General features: G+C 50.7%; 2 protein-coding genes and 1 long non-coding RNA gene across 9 annotated transcripts in view; 2 read left to right on the top strand and 1 right to left on the bottom strand.

Moving 5' to 3' along the window:
- Positions 1-3,224, top strand: part of LOC141570149 (uncharacterized) — a 31,184-nt gene extending 27,960 nt beyond the window's left edge. The window contains exon 3 of the long non-coding RNA XR_012494060.2: positions 821-3,224. This is a non-coding gene — a long non-coding RNA (uncharacterized LOC141570149). The remainder of the gene's footprint in view (positions 1-820) is intronic.
- On the bottom strand, positions 3,215-16,953 carry LTBR (lymphotoxin beta receptor). Of its 4 annotated transcripts, none has more exons than XM_088797493.1 (12): positions 16,815-16,953; positions 10,286-10,879; positions 9,075-10,098; positions 8,842-8,938; positions 8,460-8,585; positions 8,228-8,380; positions 7,756-7,852; positions 7,526-7,617; positions 5,607-5,714; positions 5,271-5,296; positions 4,466-4,694; positions 3,215-4,126 (listed from the first exon to the last, which is right to left on the bottom strand). In XM_088797493.1, the coding sequence occupies exons 3-12, from the start codon at positions 9,168-9,170 to the stop codon at positions 3,885-3,887; spliced, it is 1,266 nt and encodes a 421-aa protein (XP_088653619.1). In that variant the 5' UTR covers positions 9,171-10,098; positions 10,286-10,879; positions 16,815-16,953; the 3' UTR covers positions 3,215-3,884. The 4 variants fall into 4 exon arrangements, with proteins under 4 accessions (XP_088653619.1, XP_074182256.1, XP_088653616.1 ...); XM_074326155.2 differs by having other exon boundaries at positions 9,075-9,829; XM_088797490.1 differs by lacking the exon at positions 16,815-16,953 and having other exon boundaries at positions 9,075-9,829; positions 9,927-10,098; positions 10,286-10,874.
- The window catches only part of SCNN1A (sodium channel epithelial 1 subunit alpha), a 23,771-nt gene continuing 20,680 nt past the window's right edge, over positions 15,878-18,968 (top strand). Inside the window, exons 1-3 of one of the 4 annotated variants that reach the window (XM_088797481.1) lie at positions 15,878-16,899; positions 17,382-17,446; positions 17,607-17,967. In XM_088797481.1, the coding sequence (XP_088653607.1) occupies positions 16,826-16,899; positions 17,382-17,446; positions 17,607-17,967 (500 nt within the window). In that variant the 5' untranslated portion in view covers positions 15,878-16,825. Of the gene's footprint in view, positions 16,900-17,014; positions 17,154-17,180; positions 17,447-17,606; positions 17,968-18,968 lie in introns of those variants that run through there. The other 3 variants (XM_019754365.3, XM_019754364.3, XM_019754363.3) reach the window with 3 other exon arrangements.

Here is an 18,968-nt window from a genome sequence, read left to right as displayed (position 1 = left end):
GAAATACAAATAAAAATTACACTGAGATAACATTTTTCACCTTTCAGATTGGCAAAGATCAAAATATTTGATAGCACACCAATTTTGGTGTTTGTATATGGAAATGGACCTTAAAAATTGCTGACATTCAATCTATATGGAGGGCAACTTGGTAATATTTATCAAAATAAAACATGTGTAGCTTTTGACCCACAGTTTTATTTCTAGCAAAATTTTTGATAGCAAACTCTCACATGTGCAAATCAGCATAGGCTATTATTGTAGAATTGTTTGTAATAGTTTGAAAATGAATTAAAAATCCTCAGAGGGATCTAATGAAATGATGCAGCCATATAATGGGATACTATGCAGATATAAAAATTTAGAAGGAAGTTTTTTGATACTGATACGGAATTATGGCCACGCTGTTTGGTAAATGAAAAAGGCAAGGGGAGAATGTGCTACCATTTGTGGGGGCAGAAAAGAGGAAAGACATATGTGTGTATACATTTTTCTCTGGAAAATCATCAGAAACAGTGACATTGGTTGCTTCCAAGGAGAGGACCGTGGTGGTTGATGGACAGGAGTGAAAATGAGACATTTCACCATTTACTCTTTGATACTTTTTGGATTTTGAGCCAGGTGAATAAATTACTTACCCAAAAAGAGGAAATAGATAAAATTAAAACTAAAAATGTAGAGGAAAACTTGACTTACTGTGATTTACACAAATGGGGGTTTGTTTTTCTCTCATAAAAAGAAGCCCAAAGTAGGTGCGTGCTGACTGTTGGTTCAGCTGCTCAATGATGCCTCATGAATCAGGTTCTTTTTTTGCTTCCAGGACCTCCTTCCACAGAAGACTGGCTTTCTAGCTCCATGGCTGTCTCCCATGATAGTGAGATGGCTGCCACAGCATAGGCATCATGTCTTCAAACAAACATCCCCCAGACAAGAAAGAAAGGACAAGGAAAACCAAAAATATTTTCCTAATGATGCTTTTTTTGTCCTGGGAACGAGACTTCCCTGTACCTGTCACTGGCCAGAAATGGATCCCGGGCCCCATCCTAAATCAATTCCTGGCAAAGGGGAATGGGTTTATTGGCTCCCGGGACTGGAGGAAGGGCCTCCCCTCCTGATATCATGGAATCTCTGCCTTAGTACAGGAAAGGAGTTCCGTTCCTAGGACAGGTGCAGAAGCCTGCTGGGTAGGTAGCAGAAAGAGTCCATCACAGCTGTCAATGTGAACTGCTCCATCGTTTGAAAAAAGAAATTCTTAGTTACCTCAGGACTACATGTCCCCACATGTCCCACTGCTGCCACTCTATACACAGTTACGTCCATCTCTCTTCTGGACTGCTGCCTTAGCCTCCTTACTGGCCTTCCCACACCCATGCTGACATTGGTTGGATTCAGGACTGGCTTTCTCCTCCATGTAGTATAGGAGTGGGGTTCTCAAAAATAATATATGAGAGACTACCTAGATTCCGACTTAATTATCCCATGATTAGCTACTATGGTATCTGATTCCATCTTTCGAAGGCAGCAGTCAAGAGGCTGTCTTCATTGATTTTTCTATCAGCTTTCATTCTAAACAAGAACTCTCTCAGTATAAAGTGTGCTCTGTTAATGTGTCATGGAGCCTGTATTATAATAACTCAGCACTGGCAAAATAGGCACGGGAAGTGTTACAGGCTGAATTGTGTCTTCCACAGTTCATATGTGGAAGCCCTAATCCCCAGCACTTAGAACGTGAGCTATATTTGGTCTTTAAAAAGATAATTAAATTAAAGTGAGGCCATTCAGGTGGGCCTGAATCTAGTATAACTGGTTTTCTTATAAGAAGAGATTAGGACACAGAGACACACAAAAAGGGAAGACCTCGTGAAGACACAGGGAGAAAACGGCCATCAGCAAGTCAAGGAGAGAGGCCTCAGAAGAAACCAACTCTGCCGACACCTTGATCTTGGACTTGTATCCTCCAGAACTGTGAGAAAATAATTGTTCGTTTTTTAAGCCTCCCAATCTGCGGTACTTTGTTATGGTAACCGTAGCAAATTAATATAGGCAGATATAATCCTAAATTTGAATGGTGTTACATAGGACGGTGCCTTAGCATCACTTCTTTAAAATTGTTTTCCTTTTATTTTGTTGCAAATGTATAAAATTTGTTTTTTATCTAAACACATTGGAACAATTATTAAGGATTTATGTTGTCTGGCTCTAGCATACTGCGAGAGCAGGATTTAACTATCTAAAGATACAGATCACCATTCTTTATATCTCAGCAAAGGAAGTTGGATCTAATACTTTGATGGTCAACCTTAAATAACCCCTCACTTGGATCAGACGGCTCCCGGAGTATGTGATTTATAGCCACACCATCTTGATGAGCCCCAGCAACGGAGTTCTTAACATTAGACCCAGATGTGACCTTTTATGGAAGGAGCCGTCAGCTGGCAGCCGCTCCCCTCACAATCCTTCAAGCTAAGATCGTCTGTACCAGGCAGCATGGTAGATAAATTCTGGGGGCCCAAACAGTTACAAATCAGAGAGCTTGAGAAGATTTAAAGTTCTTTTGGGGGAAAAAAATAAGGTGAAATAAACAAAGTGAAAATCGTGAGTTCTCCTTCTGAGTGAAAGAAGACCAGCCTGGATCCCTATACCAACACAAGGTGAACTTGACCTCTCACATTTTAATGTCTCAAGTGCATATCCTTCCTTGCAGTCAACCTTGCAGAACACTTTTTCACTCTGCATTGTGGCTGTGAGACTTAATGCCTGTGGAACATGCAGGAGGTCTGACTCTTTGAGGAAACCGGCTCATCTTACCCGTGTAGAGAAATTCTGGAAGGATGTGGTATGTGAAGTTTTTACCCAAGAGACCTCTAGAGCCAGACTAACTGTGCAAATCCCAGCTTTGCCATTTGCAGCTGGATCGGGCAAGCAACTTACCCTCTCTGTTCCTCAGTTTCCTTAGTTGTTAAATGGGACTAGTGATAATACCTAGCTCATGGGGGTGCTGTGAGCATTGCATAAATTATTATTGGAAAGCATTTAAACACTGCCTGGCATGTGGTCAGTAATCACTGGCTAATGCTGTTATTTCCTGAGTTACATAGACCCATCCCTCATAGAAATACCTTTGTGGGATTGTATTTTTATGTTTTGATTTTTGCCTTTGACATTGCCCCGATGGAACAGTGTTTCTGTATCAATCCCAAGAAAATAAATTATCAAGGTTTCAATGTCCAATTTATTTGCATACGGTTACAATTTATAAATACATTTGCCATTTCTCCCCCCCCCCCCCCCCCCCGGAACTCTCTCTTATACCAAGTAACTAGCCAAACCTCCAGTTTTTCATGACTCCCTTTCCTCTCTAGGAGGGGAGGACAGGGCTGGTCTTCCATGTAACTCCATTTTCATATAGGGTCTACCTCAGTCCCTGCGAAGTGTGGCTCCTCAAAGGGCTCTGCAGCTTGGAGATGAACGCCATGAATCCGTTAGAGGTCCCAGGGAGGTGACCATGTAGCTGGCTCCCTTCTGTGCCATGCTTTGGGTGTAGAGTGCCATGGTGGGCAGCAGCAGACATCATATGTTCTGTCTGTGCCTGAAGCTGAGCTGGTGCAGCCCCAGCGGGCAGGAGGGTCTGCAATGAAGTCTCAGGCCTGCTCAGGCAGTGGTGAGAGTCCTGTGATGGGCACTGTACCCAGCCAGTGCCCAGCCCTGCTCTCGGAGACGTGTCTGAGGCCTGGCTGCTTAGTGCCTCGCCGGGCCCTACCCAGGCCCTCTGTCAATCCTGTGTGGGTAGGGCCACCTCAGGGAGAAGGTGCTCTTGTACCTCCCTTCTCCTGCTTTTCTCAGACACTGTCAGGCTTGGGTGACAAAGTGGGTCCTTGGCCCTGTTAGGGGGCATGGCAGCCAAGTGTCTCTGTCTCAGCCAGGTGCCAAGCTTTGCCATCTTCCTGGTAGGGTGTAGAGAGCCCAGGAGGACCAGGGGCACCCTCTTCAGGAATGGGGTATGGAGGCTCTGGGGACACTGGGGCGTCTCCAGGGCCCCGTGCTCCCCCCAGCACTGGCCCGTTGTAGATATAGATGTTGCCAGTGACAGTCACAGAGCCGCCGGTGACATGAATGCCATTGGTACCTGTGGAAAGGGAGGCAGAGTGAGAGGGGCTCAGGGGGCCCAGCTAAGGAAGGAAGGCCGCTGTTCCCCCCGCGTTGGACTCTCGTTCTTCTGCCTTCTCTCCTCTCCTCTCTGTTCCCACTTCCATTTGCTATTGGCTTCTGGAGCTCTGCATTCACGTCTATGTCTGGGTTTTTCAGTCTCTTCCCTTCTCTTTAGTTGGGAAACTCTGGCTAGCCGTTGGAGTCTCTGTCTTGCCTCCATTTTAGTCTCATTCTGTCTGGCTTACACGCTCTTGCCCTGCTAACTGTCTCTCCCACTCCACCTCCCCACCTCCTCTTCTCCCTGCAGCCGGCTCACCGTGGGCCACCTGGCCTTGCTCTGGGAGCTCGGCCTCCAGCTCCCTGGCCTGGCTCAGAGGACTCTGCTGTTGTAGCATCTCTTCCTCCAAAACGGAGGGCATTGGGGGCCAGGCCGAGGCAGGGGGCAGGTCTCCAGGGATGGGCAGAAGTGGCTTTACCAGGTCAGGAAAATGTGGGTTGATGCTTGGAGGCTCCCAGCTTCCATCAGGAGTATTTGATTCCTCTCGCTGCAGGAGGGAGGCAGAGAACCAACCAATGACGTGGGCCTGAGGCAGACCTCGTCTTTCTGTGATTCCCACTCCAGCTTAGGCAGCTCATCGCCCTCCTCTGCTCCTTCTCATGCTGCCTTCCTCGGGCCTTTGCATTTGATGTTCTTCCTTCCTGAAGCACTTTCCCCAGATACCCCGATGCCTGGTTCCCTCATTTCTTCAGCTCTCTGCTCAAATATCGGCTTATCAGAGAGGCTCTCTCTGTCTACTGTCTGTGATAAGATACACCCACCTTCTGCCACTGCCACTTACTGCCCCCTTACCCTGCTTTCTTCGGAAGTTATCACCACCGGGTACATCTTTGTTTAACTTTATTGCTCCACTGTCCTGTAACTCCAGGAGGGTAATTACTTCGTTGTACTTGCTGCTATACCCACATGCCTAGGCCAGCACCTGGCACATTGCGTGCTCAAAAATTATTCGTTGAGTGAATGACTGAATGCTGAAGCCTGCACAGTCTTTACTTGCCTACCCCCACCTTGTTCACTCTCCCTCTCTGCCCCTCCTTGCTGCCTTCTCAGACTTCCCCATTACCTCTGGACGCCTCTTGAGCAGGGATCCTGCAATGAAAATGAAATGGGTGGCAGTCTCTGCAGACCTTCACCCTCCACACCCCACCCCCACCACAATGTGATGCTGCCCACCCTGAGGTCCCAGAAGGAATAGGCTATTATTATCCTTGTCTCCAGCCTCAGGGTCGGGGGCTGGATGGAGATGATGTCTACTGGGAGGTCGGCATTGGGAGTCTTGAGTATGAAGGGGCAGAAGGGCTGGCCCTGGGGAAGCTGAATATTCCTTCCAACCCCCTCCCGCATCCAGGTGGGGACAGAGGCTGGACTGCATTCCTGAGTACATCTGGTCCCTTCCTACCCAGCTTTCTGCAGAGAGAGGGGTGGCTCTTCCAGGTGCAGGCGAGGACCGTGGTGAGGAGCAGCAGAGAGACCAGTGGCAGCATGATGGCCAGCACCAGCATAGTTCCTGCCAAGGCAGCAGACAGGAGGGGCATGAGGACTCGGAAGGGCAGAGGGGAAGGAAGTTAGGAACAGCTTTCCAGTTCTCTGGGCAACCCAGACAGAGAAAAGGGGGAGCAGCTTTTCCCTTCTAGCCCTACGGTAGTTCCTAAAGGCAGAAATAGAGACACTCCCTGGGTTATGGAGAAGGGGAACTCGGTTGGCCTTAGAGGGACCTCCTGACAGCCAGGAGAAACTCTCCTGTGGGCGGAGATGTTTGGAGTGGTGCAGGTGCCCAGCTGTGTGAGGGCAGGAGCTTGGGCAGTTGGTTTTTAAGGGCTAGAAGTCGGGGTGGGAGGCAGTCCAGGAGGGTGGGGCTTGGGATTCTAAGCAAACTCAGGCCACAGGGTAGAACCATGTTTCTGTGGACTTGACCATCTTACAGAGGCCACTGTAGTAACTGCGAGTGCTCCTCTGTCCCTAAGGGGGTGTTCTCAGAGGGGGGCGAGGGAGCCTTGCTTCTGAACTCTGCCTGTGGCTGCCTGGGGGAGTAGGGGTTGCAAAGTCTCCACCCTCTTTCAGATTCCAGGAGGGAACAGGAATAGGAGGCTGGATTTCTCAGGACCACATGTGTGGCAGTGGATAATTTCTGTCTTTCGTGGGCCTCAGTGCTGCCATCCGTGGCATGGAGTCTGCAGTGCCCATCACCCAGAATGGGAGGCATGGGGACAAATTGGACCTGGAGTCTTGAACACCTGGGTTTCTGCTCAGCTGTGTGACTTTTTAAGTCATTTCACCTCTTTGAGCATCAGTTTTTTCCATAAGTAAAATGAGGGCGTTAGACTCTAAAATGCCAGCACTAAAATTTCCATCATATTTGATACATTAGTTAAAAATTAGTAAGAGGACATGGAAAAATATCTATGATGTAGTTGAATGAAAAAAATCAGGTTACAAAATAGTCAAATGATTCCACATTTTTTAGAAAAAAATTATAGGTCTAGAGATACATAGAAGAATGGGAGATAGATTAAAAAATGTTAAGAGTGGATATGCTAGGTGATGATTCTGTGGGTGATCTTTAATTTTATGTATCTGAATTTTCTAATTCTCTACAGCGTGCGTGCATTATGGCATAGGCTTTGGAGTAAAAAGACCTGAGTACAGGTCTTCATAACACCGATTACCACGTGGGGGAGCTTCACGCAACCTCCCTGAGCCTCAGTTTCCTCATCCCATCAGCAAGGATAATAACAGAACTACTTCATAGGCTCAGTAAGAGCATTAAATGAATTAGTGACTGTCAAGTGACTGGAGAGTGCCTGACACGCCGGCTCTCGATAAATGGAAGTTAAGATGATAAACAAGTGCTAATTTTAAAAAGTTAATAAAGTAAACTCTCCCCAATTAATAATGATTGCAATCATCAGAAACATCCCATAATTGTCTATTAGGCTAGGAAACCAGTAACTCCACAGAAAAAAACCAAAAAGGAGTCAAATGTGGAGTTATCTCTCTCACAACGAAAGCGTATAATCGAATAGCGGTATTCGGTCTAGTAAATGGATTGTATGATGGTGGCATGTCTGAAACGATGCCCGTGATGTCAGTTACAGTTACGTCTCAGTGTGGGAGTGTCCTTGACATAATACGATATATATATGTGTCATATATAACTTAAAAAAGTATGTGTGTGTATGTAAATTGGCTTGGGGACACTCCAATTTCTCTTTAAGGAACTTTTCATCTTTCCCCCATTCTGAGAGGGAAGGTTTCTCTTTTCCCCATTTTCTCAGACCTCCCCTGGCAATTCCCTGCCCCTCAGCCTTGGCCCCTCACCTGTCATCTCGGGGGGCTCTGGTGGACTTTTGCAGCTGGTGTCAGACTGGCTGGTGCCTGGCTTTGCCTCCACCAGGCCCTGGTCCTCACACCTGTGGAGGAAAGGGAGGCCCGACTCAAGAGGGCACACAGCTGGAGGCGGAAAGTGGCAAGGAGGATTTTAGAGTTGAGTATGGGGTTGTCACCAGCTGGGGCTTCTGGGAGGGTGGGAGGAGCATGGATACACTTACCTGGTATGGGGCTGGCATCGGGCAGTTGGGGAGGAGGTGTTCTGGAAGTGTCCTGCCTTACAGGGCACACAGTTGCTATTAGCCTGCCCAACTTCACCTGACAAGAGAGAAGCAAGGCCAGCCAGGGTGAGTGGGCAAAGGAAGCCTCTTGCCCAGTTCTGAGCTTTCTTTATACCCCCTGGATGGCCCTTCCCTGCCCACCCACCCCATTCTGTAGCTCGCACCTTTCCTGATCTCCCGCCGCCCAGTGCTGTGGGGACTGCCCCTCCCCACCACTGCCCCTCTTCCTGTCCCAGTTCCATATCTCTGCAGATTCCATCTATGAGCCTTTCACAGGGAGAGAGAAGAGGCTTTTCATGCCAAAGAGAACTACCTGGAGGCTCACCATGCACACAGAACCGTGCTCCCTGCCCCCATTTAAGATCACTGGCACCCAGCCTCCTCCCTACCTCTGCCCTCAGTGACCTCTGACCTTTGAGCTCAGCTTCAGTGCCTGGTGGGCAGTCCGAGAGTGACTCGCAGTGTAGACACTCATGGTCCCAAAGGGTGCAGAACATTCCTGGCTGGCAGTGGCACTGGGTTTTCTGTTTGCTAGTGCAAGGTGCAGTCTCCTCGAAGCCCAGTACTTGTGGGGAGACAGGAGAGCTCAGTGGAGGAGCTGTGCTCCAGGGGACCCCAGCTCTCCCCAGGCACACCCTACTCACTGTGGTCACAGGGTCGGCAGATCTGGCAGGATAAGAGATGGTTCCAGTGCTCGTTGTAGGAATTTTCAGAGCACGTGGCACAAACTGTGTCATGGCTGAGGCTGCATTCAGTTAAGACATACGTGCCTAGAATGTGAGTGGGGCAGTAGGAGTGTCAGGGGACGGGGGCCCCACCCTCACCTCTGCCACTTGCTGTGTGACCCTGGGCCTGACCCTCTTGGTGCCTGCGAATGAAGGATGGCCAGTGTTTCTCATTCTCTGTCTCTGCTAGCTGGTTTTCCTGGGAGAAGGTGTCTGCCTTTCGTCTGAGGCAGGGAGGTAGACTGGAGTTCCCTGTAACCCGCCTCCCTGTCCCAGGCTTCCTCTGGCCATTGCCTCTCACCTGGGGGACAGCGGGAGCAGCAGGCCTTGAGCTTGGACTCGTAGTACTCCTCTTCCTGGTCCCGGCAGGTTTCCTTATCCGTGTGGTACGGGGGCACCTTCAAGGGAAGATGGGGGAGGGAGGAGAATTTTTCAGGGGTTAGCTGGGGAGAGCAGAGGGACCACAGAGGGAGCTGCCCAGAGCCCTTTTCCCTACCTGCCCGCCCCCACCCACCTGCACAAACCCTCCCTCACCAGTTGGGGCTGGAACGCTGCCAGGAGATCGCAGAGGCCTAGTATGAGTGGCCCCCAGGCCAGGCTGCAGAGGGAGGCGGCCCACGGCAGGCGCATGGCGGCCAGTCGGCCAGCCGACCAGATGGGTGGAGGCCTGGGAGTAAGGTGGGAGGCCTGGATGTCTGGAGCAGTGGTGGCAGCAGCCTCCTGAGCCCAGGGGCTGGGACAGGACTCGGGCCGATGTGCCCCTCGGGGCCGGAGCCGCCAGGCCTGGCCTGGCCTCGCCTCCAGGGCTCCAGGCTCAGGAAGTGGGAGTGGAGCTAGCCGGCCACGGGGCGGGGACAGGGAGCGCTGGGAGCTGAGGTCGGCTGGCTGGCTGTCGCAATCGGGAAGAGGAACAGGCTTGGCTGCCCTTATGCTGGGCGGGAGGGGGGTGGACGGGAAAGCACGTGAAGGCAACAGGGCCGGAACCGGGACTCCTCCCTTCTCCGGAAGCCTGCCTGTGAAAGGAGGCCTGCAGGGACAGGCCCAGATGGTGGGAAAGGGGCAGCAGAGCCAGTGGACAATCCTCAGATGGGCCTCGAGAGCCCAACCAGGGTTGAGCTCAGACGGAAACAGACGGAGTTCAAGAGAGCCGTGTTCAGCCAGTGTCAGATCTGAAAAGTGGAGAGCCTGGGACTGCCAAACATGGCGAGTGCAGAGACCCAGGGACAGCCAGCCAGATGCAACATCTGGGAACCAGAAGTCCTGGGTGGTAGACTGTTTGGATCCCTGCCCTGTTGAGTGACGTTTTAAGATAAGCTGCAAAGAAATAACAATCAGCCCTGCCCTCCCCTGATCCACCCAGTCCACACATTGATGGACACAGGTCACCTGAGAGGGTGCAGTCCCTGCTCCTCTGTCCTTAGAGAAGGGGGAGGATGTGGAGACCAAATTCCCAATGAGTAGGGGCAGCGCAGCCTTCTGTCCCCGCTTCCTCACCCAGGAGCCTTTGAATCCCTTTGAACTGGGGAGAGCTGAGCGTCCACCAGTCCAGCTCCCTCACCTTAAGGATGAAAAGACTGAGGCTCAGGCCCAGGAGACCAGCATTCCAGAGGGGCTTAGTCCCATGCCTGCTTCCTTTCTTCCCATCCTTTCCCTGCAACCCATTAACAGTGCCCCTGGAGTGACTTGCAGTTGCCCACCCTCCAACCCCCTTATGCCAGGCTCTCTGTCTTCCGACTAAGTCTCACCTGCTCTTGATCACTGGGGCTCTGGGAAGCACGTCCACTCCAGGCTGTACAGCCCCATGCAGGCTGCTCTCTGTGACCTGCTGTTTACTGTCTGCCGGCCCATCAGGCCATGAGCTCTGCAATGGCCTGGGCTGAGTCTTTAAGTCTGGCTTCCCAGTGTTTAGCACAGAGTCTGGCACATACCATGTGTCCAATATGTATTTATGGAATCAAGGAACGATGCCTTGCCCATGTCACATAGCCAGTCCATGACAAAACTAGCTTAGAGTCCAGGGCTACTTATTTCTGGGTCCCAGCTCATTCCAGCAACCACGCTGCCTCCTTGTGGCTCAGGGATGCTGCCCTTGACGTCAGGGGCTGACTTGCTCTCTTGAGATAGGTCACCTGGGCACTGTCCCTGCCCCTCTCCCTGGAGAGTCCAGTTCAGCGCTCATCCTTAACCTGGTTTGTCTGACTGGCTGGACAGGCTCTAGGTGGAGGAGCTGGGAGGTCCCGATGAAGGGGTCGGCCTGAGCTGTAGACTTTTCCCTCTCCTCTCCTGGTGCGGCCCTAGGACCTGCACTCCGCTGCACTCACTTAACGGTCCAAGGCTTCCTGGAAAGGGAAGAAATATCAGGACGACATGCAGTGCTCAGGGCTGCGGCTCTTTCCAGGTCAAGGGAATTGGGGGCTGGGACTGGACTTAGCACTGAGCTCTTAAGCTCGTAAAGGTATGTGTGTAGTGGCCTTAGGTCCTTTTTTCTCTTTTTTCATTTTACGTTTTATTGTGGAAATTACACACATAACATATACATACACAAAAAGAGAGAAAATAGCATTAGTGAACTCCCAGCTTCAACTCAGGGTGTCTTATTTCTTTTATGCAATCCTCTCCCAGTCTTCTAATCTCTCTTAGTTATTTTGAAGTACATCCCAGACATAGCATCATTTCTTTTGAAAATATTTCAGGATTTTACTCTAAAAGACAACAACTCTTCTTTTAATTGAGGTGTAACACATAAACAATAGTGTGTATAAAGTACACTACACAGATCAATGATTTTCACTTTTCTATAGCCTGTGTATTTCCGTGGAACAATTCCTGAACCCCAATATGTTCCTGCGTACCCTTTCCAGTCAAAGCTCCCTGCTTCACAGTAAGCACTCTCAGATCCTTTTCAACCCCAGCTGCCTGAACTATTTCTTTCTGCTGCCAATCTCATGCTGTCACTTCAACCTTCAAGGACTCTCTGGGTCCTACGGAAAGAGCCCTAAGATCTAGACTTTATCTTGGCCCCATCACTTCACCTCTCTCTGTTTTTTTTTTGTTCTAGTCAACACCTGGTTTCCCTGCAGATCTGTTCTTCACCCTTCTGCTCTGATCTGCATCGCTACTTGGAACTACATTTCCCAGACTCTTCTTCCCTCTTGCTGCTGTGTAGTTTCAGCCAATAGGAAGACAGGTGGGTGGAGGACTGGTAGGTGGGAAGAGGGAGGAAGCTAGGCTATTTCTATTTTTTCAACCCCATACCCCTTTTGTTTTTAGATAGTTGTGTTTGTTCTTTCCCTCCTTCCACAATTCCATTTCCTGCTAGGCAGCCCCCACTACTTAGCTCTTGCAGCATAGCTCTGGAGGCTTTTGGGTCTATAGTGCTACATTAGCCTGCTGCCTTTCCAGCCCTAGAGTTGGTAACTGCTTCCTGGTCTATTTTCTGGATTGCCTCACTGTCTCCTGTTGACTTTTCAGCTCTTCCATCACCCATGTACCAATTCTCTGTGTTAAGTTTCTTCTGTTTGAAAGACTGAGTGTTTCCTGTTTCCTGGCTGGACCATGATGGACAAATCCTATCAATAAATGGTTATTATGCCTAGCCAACCTCCAGGAGGATGAAGGGAGACTCACAGAGGTGAGGAATCCATGAATTCTTTGTGACCAGGGCACTGTCTCTGTTTCTTTCCTTTCGTGTTCTTGGCCATCTTCCTTGAAGTGTTACTCATTTCCATTGGGCAACACCAGACACAGACTAAGCATCCATCAACCCCCAAGTCTTCTTTAGAGGGGATTGCTCACTGAACCTTCTTCTACAGGCCCAAGAAGAATCCAAAAAGGGAGTTGGTGGGAATGAATTCTTCTGAATACTTTTTTCCCTCTCCTCTTCCCCACACTACTCTTAGCCAACTGGGTACCCCTTGTAAGGGTCTGGTAAAGACTGAGAAATGTGTAACTGATGAGGGTCATCCTTCTGCATAGTGTTGCCATTATCACTGGGGATAATCCCTTAGCCCCGTTGTCTCAAATGGGGTGATTTTGCTCCCCAAAAGACATTTGGCAATATCTGGAGGGGTTCTTGATTGTCACGATTAAGGGGGTACTATTAGCATCTAGTAGGTAGAGGCCAGGGATGCTGCTAAACATCCTATAGCTCACAGGACAGCACCTCCCACAATAAAGAATTGTCCAAATGTCAATAGTGCCAAGGTTGAGAATTCCTGCCTTCACCCAAAGGAATAAACTAATGGTGAGCTTCTAAGCCTCCTGCCAGGTGGCTAGACTAGGAGTGGCTGGGAGGGATTTTCTGGGACATCATTTTATTTTATTTTATTTTTTATTTTTATATATATTTTTTGTTTTTTCTTTTTTTAAATTGAGGACTATTGGGGAACAGTGTGTTTTTCCAGGCCCCATCAGCTCCAAGTCAAGTCGTTGTCTTCAATCTAGTTGTGGAGGGCGCAGCTCACTGGCCCATGTGGGAATCGAACTGGCAACCCTATTGTTTGGAGCTCCCGCTCTAACCCACTGAGCCATCTGGCTGCCCTGGGACATCATTTTAGATTAAAGAGAAATTCATACTATGTAAATTCTGATAAAAGGACCACTGTTTTCCACAGTGGGCAGCTTAGTGTGGAGAGGCTAATTATCTCTAAGTAGTAAAAATAAAGAGTTGCATTTAATTGAGTGACTCATTTTTACTGTAGAAAGGATGGAGGCTGAAATGAAAAAAATGAATAAAATTTAGAGAAATTAATAGACCACAAATTAATGTGTCACCACAGGAAATTAAGATGTTTGATGTGTTGGGGATGCTTTCTCATAGCAGATCACTCTCCATCCAAGATGAACCTTGGGTCTTACCCCAGATGCTAATTCTGCTGTCTTTTGCAAAGTGGGTCAGCAAATGGTGACAGCTCTACAATGGGGCTGCCAAGAATGAAGCCTGGTGCCTGTTCTCAGAGAACTCATAATATGACCCATGCATACGTAAACACATAAATACACACACGCACACATCAGGATAATAATAGTATACAGATGTAAGTGCTGTAATAGTATTCTAAACAGTTCTCACTCTGGAACCGTGGTGGAGAAAGTGATTGCTTCCATATCCCCTCATCTCCAGTGAGCAAGAGGCAGGAAGTCCCTTCAAACTCATAACCCTCATCCCACTGAAGACCCTCTAGTTTCACTTCTCTTGCTCACTGGAGATGAGGGGATATGGAAGCAATCCATGTCCCCTATAGGCTTTGCACTTGTTATGCCACTCCACAGGGTTAGAGGATGGTTGGTGTTGGGAGGGGGAAAGCAGCCCTGCAGAGAAGGAATGGCTGGGGCTCTGAGAGAGGATGGGGGAGCTTCCAAGACAAGGTCTGCAAGGCCCCAGATCCTCCACAGGACAAGGCTCCACTTCTCTAGAAGTTAGGGGAGCGGCACTGAGCTTGGAAAAAGGAGGCTAAGCTCTCAAGCTGACCCCACCCCTAACTCCTGGATGACTGTTAAGCAAGTCACTTTGCTTCTCAGGGCCTCAGTTCCCTCATGTGTTAAGCAAGGGATTAGGTGTGACCATCTGGGCTGCCTTATCCACTCCCTCCTGCCATTTTGTTTTTCAGATGAGATTACTAGGACCCAGAGAGGTAAAGGGCCATTTTCAAAGTCACGTACATAGTTTAAAGGCAAAAATGGACCTCAGAATAATACCTATAACATCCCATTTATGAAAAAAAAAACTATTTTGTTTTTTCAAAAATACATGTAAGTCTATACAAGCACACAAAAAGATATAGATGAATACACAAATTGCAGTGGCTGTCCTTGGGCCTAGGTGTGGGAAAGGAATGGGACAAAGAAAGGCTTTTATTGTTTTGTATACTTCTGTACTATTGGAAGATTGTACTGCAACAAAAATGTATTTGGGTGTTATTTCTGCACTTTAAAAGATAACATTTAAATAGGAGCTATGACAAAAGTGCAGGTTTCAGATTTCTGTTTTTCTCACAACAGCAAGCTTCCTCTGGCCCATTCCAGATCTAGACGGCTCGGTCTCTAAGCACATGTTGCCACCGTGTATCCTGGCAGGCGGTGACAGGGTCACCACACTTCTGGCTCAGCCCAGTCCAGGCCATGCAATTCTTCTCCCAGAGCCCTTGAGATGAAAACGCTCCGCCTGTGCTGCCTTCAGCCAGAAGCTGGGTTTCAGGCACCAGGTAGCAAGTCGAAAAAGGCAGGGAGGGGCCTCTGAGAACCTTTGAGATCACACAGTCACAGCCTTGCATATCCCCTTTGTAGTTAGGACCATCTCTAGTTTAAGGGCCTGGCTCAAGGGAGAATGGAGCTTCTAGGGGTGTCTGGGTCCCGTGGGGACAATGTAGAGAGCTTTTCACAGAGCCAGGGAGATAATCGAGGACCCAGACTGCTGATGAATCTGTGGACGCTGTATGAGTATATGTACCTTCCTGGCTTTCGAAACCAGGTACGGGGAGCTCGGATTCCCTGAGTCTGTGGCTGGTCTGTGTCGGGAAGTAAATGGCAAAAGCCCTAAGAAGACAACCCCAGAGGAGAAGAAGAATTCTTACTTTGTTTTCACTTGGCTGCTATTTTGTTTTGTGTCCTTAAAAAACTGGCTTATCTTTGTGGAGGGTCAGTTTCTTCGTCTGGAAAATGAAGAAAAAGCCAGCCTTTCCCTTCTAAGGGGGTGTCCCCAGCAGGTGTCAAAGGAAGCACTGGGGCCAGGTTTGGAACCCTGGTTGACCGCACCTCTCACTTTAACAGGCGACAAGAGACTACCCAGAAAGGAAGCAAGCGGGTTGTACCTTGAGCCTGGAGTACCCCGCTTCCCTCTTCTTTGCCTGCTAGAGTCCTTGTTGTTCCTGAAGACCCAGCTAAGATACCACCTTCTCCAGGAAGTCTTCTGGAGTCTCTGGGTTAGTGCCTCTCCCTCTCTCCCTCCCTCCCCAGGCTCACTCAGCACTGAGTTCTTATCTCTGCAACTAGGATCCTTATCTCACTGTATTGCAGGCCCGTCTTCCACCAGCCTACACTGGGCTGTGTCTGCACATTGTAGGGGCATCATGCCTGTTCCTCGGAGGAGGCAAGGAGGAGGGAGCAGCCAGTGCATGTCCTGCCCAGTGTCCACACCTTTCGCTGTTACAGGGGCCTGGGCTGTGTGGATGGGTGTCCTGTACCTGTTTGAACCCTCTTTTGCGGCCTGATTCTCTGACCCTTCCCTCTCTGATTGCTCACCGCTTGGCACTTCACTCTTTATCCTTTTGCTGGATTAAGTTTGGGGAAGAGATGTGGGGGGAAAAGCCCCTAACCATGAGCTTTTCCGTCCATCCGGGGCTAGCGTAGCCTTGGAATAAGCCTATCCTCGTCACCAGGACACCCACCGCTGTTCACATCCCTCCCTGCCCCCTCAGGGCCTGCTGCCCCTGGGCTCCAGGTCTGTGCCCAAGTGCCCTGCCTGTCCCCTGCCTGCCTCTTGGTGCCCACATTCCTGCAACCCCGTGACCATAATAGGGGACATTACACATTCCTGGCCTGGCAGCCAATGGTGTAAAAAAGAACAGAATGTCCCAGTGCCCCGCCCAGCCCCCTGCTTCACCTGGGCCCCTCCCAGGTCTGGACAAGGTAGGTAGAGGGTGGTGGTGAGGCGTCTGGGGGGAAGAGGATGCATTAGGAGGGAGAGGAAGAGGGGTGCTTCATGTTGAGAGCCAGGAGACGCACCCGCTAAAATCCTCTCCACGACCTGGGGGGTGAGGCTGACCTGTGGGGGCCTAGGGAGGACTCCCCAGGGAGGGGACCTAGCTCCTGGAGGCCCACAGGGCTCCCTCCCCTTGCTGTCCTGCTGGGGAGGGGAGAGTCCCTCTGGGGCTGGCTCGCTCCTCTTCACCTTCCTCTTTCTGCCTCTCTTCCATGCCTCCCTCCCAGTCCTTCATCCCGTCCTCCTCCACCCAGCTCCCTTCTTCTGCCTTCCCTGTCCTTCTGCTCTCCCCACCTCGGTCTCACTTGTCCTGGCTTGTCCTTTTTTCTTGTTTGGCCCTCTTGGCTTTGTGTTCAGGATCCTTCTCCCTGGTCAAGATCTCTCACTGCCATTCTGTCTCCCAGCCTCCTTGCCTGGCAGCTTCCCATTACTCCCGGGCCCTGACTCTTCTTCAGGCCCTCTCTTCTCCTTCTCCGGTGCCAGCACTCCATGGTCACCTGCCCGCAGGAATCCTCCTCCCTTTGGAGAACTCTCAGCTCAGGCTCCTCCTCTGTCCCTCCCCCTGCCCTGCTCACCTTTAATTGAGATGCTAATGAGGCTTCTGTTGCTTCCATCCCTGGCCGGCAGGCGGGCTCCCTGGCCAGCCTCTGCACCTGTCAGGTGAGGGGGAGGAGAGGCTCGGCTGCCAGATTCAACTGGAAAGGAACCAGTCCCAGTCCAGCCACAACCTGGGAGAGGGGAGCAGGCGGCAGCCAGTCCTCCTGGAGCCCTGCCGTGACTGGGACCGAGAGGGAGTCCGGACACAGCCCAGGACCAGGGCCTGATCGGAGGAGAGAGCCCAAACTGAGAGGGGAAAGGCAGGGAGGAAGAGGAAGAGAGGCAGGATCAGAGAGCCTGACACACAGAGGAGTCAGGTGAGGAAGAAGAGGTCCAAGAAAGAGATCCAAGAGAAGCGAAAGGCAGAGAGAGAGAGAGAGAGAGAGGAATTGAGAAAGAGAGAGAGAGAGAGAGAGAGAGAAGCTAAGGCAGAGAGAAGCTAAGACTCAGAGATCTCAAGAGACTGACTAAGCAGAGCAGAGACTGATGGCTGTGGAAACAAAAAGGGAGGTGCTGGGACTGAAACCAAAAGGTGACCTTATCAGGGAAGCCGAGGAGAGGCCACTCCAGGGGAGCCCAGATCCAGCTCTTCTGGCCCTGACTCTAGCAGGTCAGCTGGCTTCTGGGCAGGTGGAGGGAGGGAGGAGTGGGAGAAAATGGGCTCAGGGTGGGATGTGGGCATGGCCAGGTGCAGCCTCTCTCTGGGGAGGGCACCTGGAGCCCAGGACCATGCCCTGCCCGTGACCCTCACCCTCCACAACCCACCCAAGGGCTCATGAAGGGAGACAAGTGTGAAGAGCAGGGGCGGGACCCCAAGCCCGCGGCCCCGCATCAGCCCACGGAGGAAGAGGAGGCCCTGATTGAGTTCCACCGCTCCTACCGAGACCTCTTCCAGTTCTTCTGCAACAATACCACCATCCACGGCGCCATCCGCCTGGTGTGCTCCCAGCACAACCGCATGAAGACGGCCTTCTGGGCCGTGCTCTGGCTCTGCACCTTCGGCATGATGTACTGGCAGTTTGGCCTGCTGTTTGAAGAGTACTTCAGCTACCCCGTCAGCCTTAACATCAACCTAAACTCCGACAAGCTTGTTTTCCCCGCCATTACCATCTGCACCCTCAATCCCTACAGGTCAGTCGGGCCCTACGTCACTTCTCGTGCACCTGGAAGGGTAGTGCAGAGGGTACAGAGGTGCCCACTAGGCAAGCAGACCCTCAGACCCAGGGGTAGGAGGCCATACTCCTGTCCCCAGGCAGACCTCCTCGGGCAAGATAGGGAGCCTCCGACTTGATGGGCTGGCAGCTCAGCCCAGTGGAGCCTTCCGAGTGCCCAGGGCTTATCCAGAGTGTGGTTGTTGGACCAGTAGTGCCCTCATCCTCCCTTTCTCCTGCCAAGTGGGAGGGGATGCTGATGAGGTCACGATGATGGTAACTTCCAAAAGGGCCGGGTAAAGATCATCCCTCGCCCTTCCTTGGAGAGAAGGACCCCTCGTCGAGGTGCTGTGGAGGTGGGTGGTGGGAACTGGCAGGGGCTGCACCTTGCTGTGTCAGTCTTGGTTTAGAAGGGGAGTCTGTTTTGGAGAAAGCAAAGTGGGGGGTGGTGACAAAGCAATCATCAGCCTTGAGGCTGGGGGGAGAGTTATAGAGCCAGAAGGAGACTGGGACAGGATAGCTGTTCCCCTGTTCCCCTCATCCAGGTGGAAATGGGGAGGGGACCCCTGCTGGGCTGCGCCGTTCACCTGCCCAGGAGCCTGACCTAGTGCCTGGGTGTGTCCTCAAGTTTTGGGTTTCCTCAGTGCTCCTTGCCAATTTTCAGTCCGGAAGCCAGAGGGGGTGGTAAACCATGGAGAAGAAAGGAAGGTGGGGCTGGATGTTTGTATATACCTTATATTTGTATTCACTCAGTCACGCAACACCTTGGGAACACCTGCCACAAGCCAGACGCAGTGCTAGGCACCTGGCAAAGGGGTTCATTAATAATTCATACGGTCTTCACTGAAGGCCAGGTACTTTGCCAGGTATTGGGGACAGAAAGAAAAAATAAGATGGAAGAGCCAGACATGCAAACAAATGACTGCATCACACTGTGAGAAGTATAATAAAAATTGTGTGAGGTGTAGTCTCTGCCTTCAC

Source organism: Rhinolophus sinicus, chromosome 1 (assembly GCF_057876585.1).
Source record: "Rhinolophus sinicus isolate RSI-liver-muscle chromosome 1, RSI-T2T, whole genome shotgun sequence".
In the NCBI taxonomy this organism is placed as follows: Eukaryota; Metazoa; Chordata; class Mammalia; order Chiroptera; family Rhinolophidae; genus Rhinolophus; species Rhinolophus sinicus.
Note: the sequence above shows the minus strand (reverse complement) of the source record. Positions and strands in the feature narration are given on the sequence as shown.